General features: G+C 43.7%; 1 protein-coding gene across 5 annotated transcripts; it reads left to right on the forward strand.

Moving 5' to 3' along the window:
- Nucleotides 1-428: 428 nt before the first annotated feature.
- Nucleotides 429-8,690, forward strand: txlnb (taxilin beta). Of its 5 annotated transcripts, none has more exons than XM_023348305.1 (12): nt 856-925; nt 1,005-1,092; nt 1,436-1,603; nt 1,673-1,733; nt 2,296-2,381; nt 2,451-2,600; nt 3,320-3,514; nt 4,161-4,280; nt 4,713-4,787; nt 5,997-6,089; nt 6,181-6,276; nt 7,068-8,690. In XM_023348305.1, exons 3-12 carry the CDS (start codon nt 1,445-1,447, stop codon nt 8,256-8,258), a joined length of 2,226 nt encoding a protein of 741 aa, XP_023204073.1. In that variant the 5' UTR covers nt 856-925; nt 1,005-1,092; nt 1,436-1,444; the 3' UTR covers nt 8,259-8,690. The 5 variants fall into 5 exon arrangements, with proteins under 5 accessions (XP_023204069.1, XP_023204070.1, XP_023204073.1 ...); XM_023348306.1 differs by having other exon boundaries at nt 864-925; nt 1,008-1,092; XM_023348301.1 differs by lacking the exons at nt 856-925; nt 1,005-1,092 and adding an exon at nt 429-528.
- Nucleotides 8,691-11,339: the final 2,649 nt, after the last annotated feature.

An 11,339-nucleotide genomic window follows, 5' to 3' on the forward strand; every position in this document is an offset into this window, starting at 1 on the left:
GACACGAATTTTCATGGAAATGTTTGAAGATTTTTAAGTTTTGAGCTCAAACTCGAGGCCAGCAGAACCGAACTCACCTTTGGGTCAAAGTACAAACACTTGCAGGTCCTTCCAGTTTTCTGAATATTTTCTCTTTTTGGGGGGAGTTAAGGGACATGTTTGGTTTTTATTGCCCCTCAAAAATGAAAATGTTTTCATTATTTCTCGCTAATTTAATTGCTCGTCCTGTTGTTGGAATAATCCAGTAATTATTTGCTCCAGTAAAGTCAGAGTTTCCCATCATGCTCTCTGTTTCTGTTCGCCTTTTTACCTTTTTCTGTTGGCAGATCAGAACCTGAAAGCTTCATCTGCTGACGTTTAATTCAAAGCTGCAGGGAGACAGCGCCCCCCTGTGGCTCTGAGCGGTTCTCCTCAGGTTATTTTGGGGATCAGCTGTTGCTCTTCTTGTCAGCAGGACCCTCCTCTTCCTCCTCTGACCTTCCTCTGCCTGCAGAACTTCACCTCCTCTCCTTCGCCACCCGGATCCTGGTAAGACTTTCTAACCTCTAAATGTTCTCTCAGTTTTGCTCCTGTTTTGTTTTTCACATTTGGAGAGTTTTTATGAAATCAGCTTCATCATCACTTTGTTTCTCTGAGTTTCATCCTGGAGATCCGATCTGCTTCTGTTTCACCAAACTGGATTTTATTTGCTGTTTCCAGCTGATTTTAATCCTACAAACATTTATGTGGTGTATTTAAATGTCTAAATATGTTTCAATATGTTTTAAAGTTTCATCTGGGAACATTATCATCAGGTAAACAAGTTATTTATGAAGTTACTCTGTCAACATGTTGAACTCCTACAGGAGACGCTGTGATTGGTGGTTTAACAGAGGAGTGGGCGGGACCAAAACATCTATGAGTCCAGGCTGGGGTCAAGGCTGAGGTCAGGGGTCGAGTCAGGGGGGAGGGGCTTGGATCTGAACTACATGAAGCAGATAAAGAGAAAAAAGTCAAATTCTCAGCAGGAGATCTGGGCGTTTCACCGACACCGAACCTGCTGCCGGCAGGCCGCCATATTAGGAGGCCCTGAGAATAGAAGACAGGCAGCAGGTGTGTGTGTGTGTGTGTGTGTGTGTGTGTGTGTTAGTTACTGCTAATTTTAAACCTGACAGATAAAATAAGGAGAGCAGCCGTCAGAGCCAAGCTGAAAAACAGCAGCTGGAGATTATCAGAAATTAGATTTGACACGAGCAGCGAAACAATAAGAGACAATAAAAACCATAAAACGATAAAAGTTTTTAAAAATTAGAGGCCAGAAAAGATATTAAAAATAAGACAACAATGAAATGGTAAGAGACGATAAAAGTAAGAAGATAAAAACGATATAAAATGAGACAATAAAAAATTTAAAAAACAATGAAAACGGTAAGAGATGATAAAATCTGTTTTTCAGTGACCGAGGATGGAGACGTCAGTGGAAGCAGCCGAGCTGTTGGCGCCGTCGCCCCTGGAAACCAAGAGTTTGGACGGAGACTCCGCCTCCTCGGCAACCTTTGACCCGATGGAGGAGTTCAGCCGGCGGCTGCAGGACATCCTGAGGACGCACGGCCCGGCCGAACCGGTGGGTCAGGCGACGCCGCGTCCGCCCGCTGCCGTTCAGTCATAACATCTGTGATGTTCGGTCCGACAGGTCGCTACGGACAACGAGATGGAAAAGACCCCAGAGGAGGTCAAAGGTCACATGGAGACAGGTGAGACGGAGTAAAACGGAGTAAATTTACAGCAAAAACTCAGAAATTAATCTCTTCTAGAAAAAACTTGGAAATTTCCATTTCAAGAGGCAAAATTTTCAAATTTACAGATGAATCTCAAATTTTAAAAATTTTAATAAGATTTTTGACTTTTGAAACGCTGACATTTTTATGTTTTGTTCTAGAAAATTTCTGAGATTTTTTCTGATTTAGATTTGTTATCTAACAAATTTCCAACTTTCCTAGAAGATTGATCTTAGATCCGTCTCATAATTTGCGGTTTTTCCACGGAAATTTTTAGAAATCTAAAGATTAATGTAAAAAAAATTCAGAGTTTCAAAAGGCAAATATTTTCAAGTTTCTTTTCTAGAACATTTCTTAGATTAATTTCCAAATTTGAGTTTTTTCCCAGCAATTTTTTTCACTTTGAAACTCGAAAATTTCCACGATTTTTCTGGAAAATGTCTGAGATTAATCTAAAAATCTTTGATTTTTTTTTACATAAATCTGCTCCTGTGTTTCTTTCTGTCTTTAATGCGCTGAACTCTGTGGTCCTGTGCAGACGTGTCCCTCATCCGGCAGCGCCTGAGCAACCTGCCGTCCGCAGAGGACCGACTGGAGGAACTGGTGCAGCAGTTCGCTGAACTGGTGAGAACATTTCCGCTCAGCCGGTGAGACTCCGGCGTCAGCGGCTCATCAGCGGCTGTGTGTCAGCAGGCGGCGCTGTGGCGCGGCGAGCAACAGAAGAAGAGCGCGCTGCATCAGAAACTCTGCCACCTGCTGGAGGAACGACGCTGCAGCATGGCGGCGCGCGGCCAGCTGGAGGCGCTGTGCAGAGACCTGCAGGCTCATTACGGCGCGCTGCGGGTAGGACCGGCTCACCACTCCAGAATCAACCAGAACCAGATTAACCAGAACCAGCGGATTTATCCAGATCCAGACTAAATGTGGCTGTAGGTCTGTGTTCCAGCTGTGAGCAGACCTGCGCTAATAACAGAGCTAATTGTTAGCTTAGCGCTTTAGCGTTTTGCTAACTTTGAAAACAGTTAGCTTCTCCTAAATTAATTTTAAGAAATTAAGAAACATACAGGAACATAATAAAGTTTAGAAGATATAAACATAAATGCAATATCTAAGGGCGTTATAGAAATTATGTTAAAATTAAACTGGTTTTCAAAGCTGTAGAGTTTAAGGTTAGATATCATTGAATGTTTTAGCACCATTTAAACTTGAGTTTAAGCTATTTATAGAGTTTTATTGATAATTGAAGATAAAACCTGGATTGTAGTTTTTTGTTGCAGATGTTTTTCAGTGCAAATATGATTAGAAAGTTCACAGCATATAAAAGTTCTTTATCACTGCAGTCACATTTTCCATTAGCGCTTTAGCATTAGCTTCCACTAAATGCCATGTGGGTATAGCATTTAGAGTTAGCTGAGCTAATGTTTGTGACAGGTGTTTTGGTGTTAGCCTTAGCTAGCTGTTTAGTTAGCGGACAATGGAGCCAGGAGGCTCATGTGATGATGAAGAGAAGTGATGGGAGTACGCAGCCCTGAGGCGCTCCTTACCAGGCGTTTCTCCTGCAGGAGGAGACGCTGCGGCGCTGCAGGGAGGACGAGGAGAAGCGGAGCGACATCACCAACCACTTCCAGGAGACGCTGACGGAGATCCAGGCTCAGATCGAGCTGCACAGCGGCCGCAACGACAAGCTGCGGCAGGAGAACGCCAACCTGACCGACAAGCTGGAGGGCCTCATGAGTCAGTACGAGCGCCGGGAGGAGGTGAGAGGAGGCGGGACACATCCGGACGTTCACACAGGAAAATGATTCCTGCTCTGTTTTCCAGCTTCATGCTGATGTTTGAAATGTGAATTTATTTCAACACTTTGCAGAAGGAAAAATGTAACTGCACCTTCTGATCCAGGGTTGTTCAAACTGTGGCCCAGGGGCCATTCGTGGCCCTCGGTCTGAGTTTGTTTGGGAGATCCCACTGCAGTTCAAGAACGACATGAATTTGACCCGTCCATTAGTTAGTTAACTTCTTATTTTTAAATTACTGACGTCATTTTCTCAGAACTGAAAGTGTTTTCATCTTTTTCTTTCCAAACTTTTACAAAAAGCATACCCGCGTTTTTTTTTTTTTATATATATACAGAAAACCAAACCAGCTTCTAACCAAGTCAGCTTCTATTAAATTTACTGAATTTAGCTCAATATAAAAGAAAGTGACCCAAATCTGTTCTTATAACTGAAAATAAATGTGAATCTGAACAGCAAACATGAACATTTTTACGTTTGGGATCAAAATCCCTTCCCCACTAAAGGTCAGACTCCTTTACTTGTTTGGTTTTAGTTTTCTTTCTGTGGACTCCCTGTTGTAAAGCCGGCGGCGTTTCCAGAGCTAACAGACTCTTCTGCCATCCTGCAGAGTTTGGAGAAGATCAACAAACATCACGACCTGCAGCACAAACTGACGGAGGCCAAACTGCAGCAGGCCAACGCGCTGCTGGCCGAGGCTGAAGACAAACACAAACGGGAGAAAGAATATGTGAGTGATGATGATGGTGATGATGATGATGATGATGATGGTGATTATGATGGTGATGTTGATGATGATAAGCTAAATATTTAGCTTCAAACTAAACTGTTAGCTTCTAATTAAATATTTGCTTTTAAACTGTGACATTTATGAATGAGTGAATATGATGGTGAAAATGAGTCTCCATGTTTTCCTCTGACAGACTAAAATCTAATTATTGCTGTTGATTTGTATCTGTGTAATTTTACATTTGGTAGATTTATATGAAACATGATTTCTGCAGGATCCAGATTGGAATCATTACAATGAATCAAAGTAAATTCATGCTATCTGTCATGTTGCACGTATTCATGGTGACTGCGGATGATTATATGGTCTAATGTGTTTCCATATGTGCAGCAGACCCTGTGACTGAGTGACTGTGTGTCTCTGTTGCTGTAGTTGCTTAGAGAAGCTATTGACAAAACAAAGAAATGCTTCGCTATGAAGGAGCAGGAGCTGGCCATGAAGAAGAAGGTAAAGACCGTCTGTAACCGCGTCTGTTTCTGTTCCCTCTGACCAGTTACTGGTTCAGGCCGCTGAGTGGAAACTGCAGGCTAAGACTCTCAGAGAGCAGGCGACTGTCATGCAGGCACAGGTGAATATTCACGGCCAGAACACCTGGACAGGTAGCACGCTGCAGATCCATGAGCCGCTGCAGGTTCTCATCACCTGAGGAGATTCTCTGCCCTCCACCCGGTTCTGATCCAACAACAGAGGCTAAAATATCTTCTTTCATTTCAACAATGAAGGCGTATTCATCTGAGAATAAAACTGCAGTGTCACCAGAATAAAGTCACAATAAAACAAGAATAATAGGGTCATAATATTTTGAGAATAAAGTCAAATTAAGTGGAAATAATCCAAGAAGTTGGAATTATGTGAGAATAAAGTCATAAGGAGAATAAAGTTGTGCAGCAATAAAGTCATTTTAATTTGAGAATAAAGTCATAAAATATGAGATTATTGGTATCAATAAGTATTCATAATACTGTAATAAAATTGTGCAACAATAGTCGTAATATTACCAGAAAAAAGTCATGTTCATTTCAGAATAAAGGCGCAAGAATATAAAAGTAAATTCATAACAATATGGGAATAAATTTGAAAAATATGAGAATAAACTCATATTAAAGTGGAAATAAAACGAGAATAAAGTCACAATAATACAAGAATTAAGTTGTAATATTACCAGAACAAGGTGTATAATATCACCAGAATAAAATCTTAGTTTGGTGATAAACCTGCTGCTAGTTGCTTTTCTTTACATTTTCTGTCACGCTGAACCCCAGCAGAGCAGCAAACTTATGGAAACGGACAAAATGTTGAAAATGGTTCTGAGTTCAGCTGCCGAGTCCACATTGGTGCCGTTTAAACAGGGTATATTATCGCCTGCAGCCATGACTCCGAATCTTCATACAAACATCCTGAACGGTCTGAAATGTGCTGAAGGAAATGCTGCCCCCTTGTGGCGGTTCCCCTCATCTGCAGACAAAACCAAAGGAGGACAGCAGAACTTCAGCGCCTTCGGAACCAGAACCTTATTTTAATCAAACGAGCAGCTCTCTGTGTGACCACAGAACATCCTGGAAGTCCATCAGCCTCAGGAAACTCCTGTGAACTCCTTAAACCCTTAATATGTTCCTGTCTTCCATGTTTACGTCTTTTTTCTCCATTCGTTCACAGCTGGCACTCTACGCTCAGAAGTTCGACGAGTTTCAGGCAACGCTGGCCAAGAGCAATGAGATCTATGTCCGCTTCAAACAGGAGATGGACAACGTGAGTGGCTTCCAGATCCATTCAAATCTGCTCACATTCCTACAGTTAGAGTCATGATAACTGCAACAAAGCTGAATATTTCTGTGTTTAGATGACTGAGAAGATGAAGAAGGTGGAGAAGGAGGCAAACCTTTGGAAGACCAGGTTTGAGAACTGCAACAAGACGCTGATCGACATGATTGAGGAGGTAAGCTGACTGGACCGAAGTAAATCAGAAGCAAAATGCTGAGAAGTCGATGTGATGTTCTCTAGATACTTTGGATCAGCTTCTGAATTCCCTCCAGGAAAGAAAGGAAATCATCTCCCAGGACTCAGAGTCTCTCTGGTCTAAACACCAGCGGGAGAAATTTTATTCAGCATATCTGCACAGGTTTCACACTCACACAAATGGCCCACTTAGGGTCTGAGCCCCACGTTGGGCACCAACCTTCAACAGGTGTTGATCAGCGGCAAAAAGATAAAAATAAAACCATCGGCTCCAAATCAGGCCAGCAGGGCAGATTTTATGTAGTGGGGCTGCATGTAGAGATCCACAATCACAGAAACCTTCCGAAAGCGTGAGTGAGTCTGAGTTCGTCTTTTGACTCATCAAGCAACTTCCTTCTTCATCAATAGAAACAGAAATGCAGAGAAACATCAGATTTTAGCGGTTGGAGAATTTTTTTCCTTGTCTTAGGCTAAAAACCACGAGGCATTTCTCCCGCTAGCGCTAGACACACCTCCCCAACCGAGCCGGACGTTCTAGGCAGACGGACCGGAGTTGGGTTAAAGCGGACCAAACCGGGCTGCTGTGAATGCAGCACTGAAGGTCCTCATTGTGGACCAGTTGGCTAATTAAATCGTCTCCATTTATCTCAGAGGCTGGAACCAACCCAGATATTAGGTCTGCAAGTTTCTGATCAGACTGAGCGCCGTCAGCAGCATCGGTTAGCATTGGTTAGCCTAACTCTCTCCATTTTGTTTCTTCTTCTTCTGCAGAGAACAGAGAAAGGCAGAGAGTACAACCTGTTTGTCCTGAAGATCCAGAAGTTGGAGAAGCTCTGCCGTGCTCTGCAGGAGGAGAGGAAAGGGCTCTACGACAAGATCCGAGAGGTCCGCCAGTCCAGCGCCGGCCTCCCGTCCAAACTAGCCAACTTCACAGAGAACGCTGGAGTTCCTGAAGACGCTGGCATGCCGGACCTGGAGGGGCTCCAGGAGCTCCAGCAGGACGACCCGGTTCTGACGGAGAACATCGTCCGGCTGCGGCAGGAGCAGGTCAAGCTGCAGGAGTTCGCCGCCGCCCTGCTGGCCGCGCCGGGCGATAACGAGGAGCAGGAAGAGAAAAAGGAGCTGGGCGACGAAGACGATATCATCGTCTCCGCCATCGCGCAGTTCCAAACCAGAACCAACATCAAGGAAGGTCTGGCTTCAGTGCCTGGTCAGGCAGAAGGCAGAGAAGAGAAGGCTGAAGATCCACCTGTGGTTCTGCTGAAGGGTCAAGAACCACAGGGAACCAGGTCAGAACCAACCGACTCAGTGGCACCTCCAGAGGTGGAGCAGAGTCCGACACAAGTCAGAGAGGATGTCCAACAGTCAGCAACCTCAGAACCAGGCAAGGCGGATCCAGAACCAGGCAGGGCGGATCCAGAACCAGCCAGGGCAGATCCAGAACCAGCCAAGGGAGATCCAGAACCAGGCAGAGCAGATCCAGAACCAGGCAGAGCAGATCCAGAACCAGCCAGGGCAGATCCAGAACCAGCCAAGGGAGATCCAGAACCAGGCAGGGAGGATCCAGAACCAGGCAGGGCAGATCCAGAACCAGGCAGGGCAGATCCAGAACCAGGCAGGGCGGATCCAGAACCAGGCAGGGCGGATCCAGAACCAGGCAGGGTGGATCCAGAACCAGCCAGGGCGGATCCAGAACCAGCCAGGGGACATCCAGAACCAGCCAGGGCAGATCCAGAACCAGGCAGGGTGGATCCAGAACCAGAAGCTTTAGAAACACAACGTCTGAAGGAGACCCGTTTTTTGAAACCAGTCCTCCCAGTGGAAGAGATTCTGGTCCAGCAGTTGCCCAGTGGGCCAGAACCAGGAGAGTCCAGTAAACCGTCTGATGGGTCAACCAAAGCAGCCGGCGGGAAGCAAATCCCCAAGAAGAAGAAGAAGAGGAACAGCAAGAGCACCAGCTGAACCTCCAGCTGTGTGTGTGTGTGTTTGTGCGTTTGTTTCTAATACCTTGTGGGGACCATTTTCCTGACACTACGTTGTGGGGACTGAAGCCTGGGCCCCATAAGGGGAATCCTGTTTATGGGTCAGGGGTCAGATTTAGGACTAAGGTGTGAATTGAGTTTTGGTTGGTTAGCGTTAGGTATGTAACGGTAAGGATAAGGATTAGGCGGTAGAAATGAATGGAAGTCAATGGAAAGTCCCCACAAAGATATTCATGCAAACGTGTGTGTGTGTGTTTGTAAAGGTCAGCTGTCCAAATGAAGATGTAGCTTGACCGGCTGGAGGAGATGCCTCACTAACTTCTACATTTACTGCACATTTAGTGAATCTAAAACCAGAGTTGGTATCCATGGCAACCACAATCAATAAAGTGATTTTTTTTTTTTTTACAAATTTGATGTTTTCAGTCTTTGCTGCCTCATCATGACCTTTGACGTGAGTTTGCTCATGACACAACCCTCAGGGAGAATCAAATTAAGATCTGAAGCTAAATATTTATTTTGTTAGCTAAATACTTAGCCAGCTAATTAAAACAAAGCAGTTTCTCAATCATAAAGCTCTTTGTGCAATAAATCATACTTTTAACACATTTGAGTTGCCCTTCCAAAATGTACATAAGTTACATAAAATATTTAATTGAAATGTTTTTGTTGTTTTAAATTCATTATTATTATTGTTGTTATTATTATTATTGGATTTTTTAAATAAAGTTTTTGCTTATTTTATTTATTTATTTTTTCAAACCCATAAATAAATGAAATAATTGGCTGGGTTTGAAACACGGATGAGTTTTTAAGAAAGGAAAGAAGCAAAAAGTGCTTTAGAGAAATTAATAAAAGTGTAAAATCCAACCATTGATTGGACTAAATCTCCGTCAGGTTGTATTTTATCCTGAAGAGATTTATTTTTTATAATTTAGAGACCAGTTAGTTTGTGGTTTTGGATTAAGTGGAAAACCCGGATTACCCGGAGAAAACCCAAAAAGAAAAGAGTAGAAACAATCGGCTGGGATTGAAACCGAACCGGTTCAGTTTTTATGGAAGCAGGAAACTTTTTCATTTTAAAGACATAAAAATAGATTCCTCTAACAGATTACAGCATTTTAAAGAGCTGTTGTAATCCTCTGGTCCCTGGAGGCGGCGCCATTTTGCTACCATATCAGGCCTGCATAGCGGGAACCCCGCCGCATGTAGAACCACTTGGCGATGTTCTCCAGGTCCCGGTCGATGGCTCCAAGCATCCGGACCAGAGTGTTCTCGGGTTTCCTTGTGATGTTCATTCTGGTTTCAAGGTAATCCAGAAGCAAGATGTCGAAACTGTTTCTTGGAAGCAGAGCGACTTTAAAAAGTTTCTGGATTGACCCGAAAGCCTCGTGGAGTTCCTTGGAAATGGCCGCAGCGATGCGCTCCAGGTTTTCTGTCTGCAGCTCCAGTTGGGAAGCAGTCATCTGGTTCTGTTGGACCATCAACCCGCACAGACGGCTCACCATAATTTTCCGAACATCTGAGGGGAAGAACTCGTAAAGCTCCTCAGGGACGTTGATGATATTTCTGAGCAGCAGACAGCAGAAGATGACGCCGCTGTCTGCGCGTCCTGGAAACGGGGAATCGGACTCGTGATCTGGGCTGGCATCGTGTCTGTGGCAGTCCGGGATTCGAACTCCAAGCTGCTCTGCCAGAACTTCAATGAGCGCCTCGTCAAACTCCTCGTCTCTCTTCATCGCCGCCTTCACCATGTCTTCACACGAGCCGAACCGCTGGTGCAGAGCTTCAGAAACGGTGGTCACGATGTCCGATAAGTTGTCTTTGGTGATGATGACCAGAACTCCGTCTGGGTCCCCAGTGTAAATCATCAGCTTCTTCAGACGCTTCTTCATCTTCGCCATGCAGCTCTCTGAGAGGATGCCTTTGGCGTTCATGTCGCAGTTTCTGAGAGTCCTGACAATCATAACACACACCATGGTGTTGATCTTGTCTTTTTTCCCAGGAGGACCGTAGACCAGGTTCTGTCTCAGTTCATTCACCATCTCTACATCATCGAAAGACATTTTGGATTCAAAATAACTTGATTTATTTCTCCTCTTGGAACAAACAACCGACAACAAGCGGCTCCTGGACTGAAATGATCCAAACCGACCGCTGTTCACGTCACGAGATCATAGGCGAATTGTGACGTCACAGGCTGCGCTTTGACGTAACAATCTGTTTGCAGAGGCGCATTAAGTCTGTAAGGTAAGGCCACCGGATATGACGGAGTAATGAGAGCTGACTGGAATGAAGAGGAGTAGAAATATTAAAAACATTTTCACCTTCCTTAAAACTCTGTGGATCATATTGATAGTTTACCGGTTTATTAAAGGACTGGTTTATTTATTTAAAGGGGCTTTCAGTGCGATGGTCCGTCAAACAATGTTCAGAGAAATACAAAAATACATTACATTTTCTCCGTTAATTCTTGACATTTATAATGTCCGGTTGTATTGGATTTTTTTAATGAACATTTTGAAGTTCAAAATGTGTTTAAGAAAACTGCGATGGAAACAACAAAATTGGAAAAAAACTTCCTACATTTTTCAAAGAAGGTTTTTTATACTTACTTGAGGTGTTTATTGGATTTTTTGGGGGAAAGAGTTATTGCTCAAAAAGGGGATTGTAAAAACATGAAGTTCTGAGGTAGCGAACTTTCCATCACCATTTAAACTGAATAATCTGAAGGTCATCCGTCATTTTACACCCTGAATATTTGGTGCAGACACGCAGAGATTTTCAGTTTTACAGGCAGTAGAAGTAACTCTATAAATTAATCAATAATAATAATAATATCAAAAATTCCACCTCAGTGTCATCTCTGATCTGAAATCTCAACTGAATGCATCTTAATATCTGGGGGCTAAAAGCGCGTTGAAGAGTGATGGAGGGTCTGAAGCTGAGCGATGTCATGAATTTATGTAAGTAGTTATGAAACTGTGTTATTTTCATCAAACTGTAAGATATTCCTGCTGGTTTAACCTCATTAGGTAAAAGAACTGAGTGAAGAAGACCC

Source organism: Xiphophorus maculatus, chromosome 15 (assembly GCF_002775205.1).
Source record: "Xiphophorus maculatus strain JP 163 A chromosome 15, X_maculatus-5.0-male, whole genome shotgun sequence".
Taxonomy (NCBI): domain Eukaryota; kingdom Metazoa; phylum Chordata; class Actinopteri; order Cyprinodontiformes; family Poeciliidae; genus Xiphophorus; species Xiphophorus maculatus.

Excerpts from the sequence above, each read along its gene's own strand:
- txlnb (XM_023348301.1), top strand. The coding sequence starts at position 1,445 with ATGGAGACGTCAGTGGAAGCAGCCGAGCTGTTGGCGCCGTCGCCCCTG. Across the intron at positions 2,601-3,319 it reads CTCATTACGGCGCGCTGCGG|GAGGAGACGCTGCGGCGCTG; the intron begins GTAGGACCGGCT and ends TTTCTCCTGCAG. Across the intron at positions 6,277-7,067 it reads TGATCGACATGATTGAGGAG|AGAACAGAGAAAGGCAGAGA; the intron begins GTAAGCTGACTG and ends CTTCTTCTGCAG.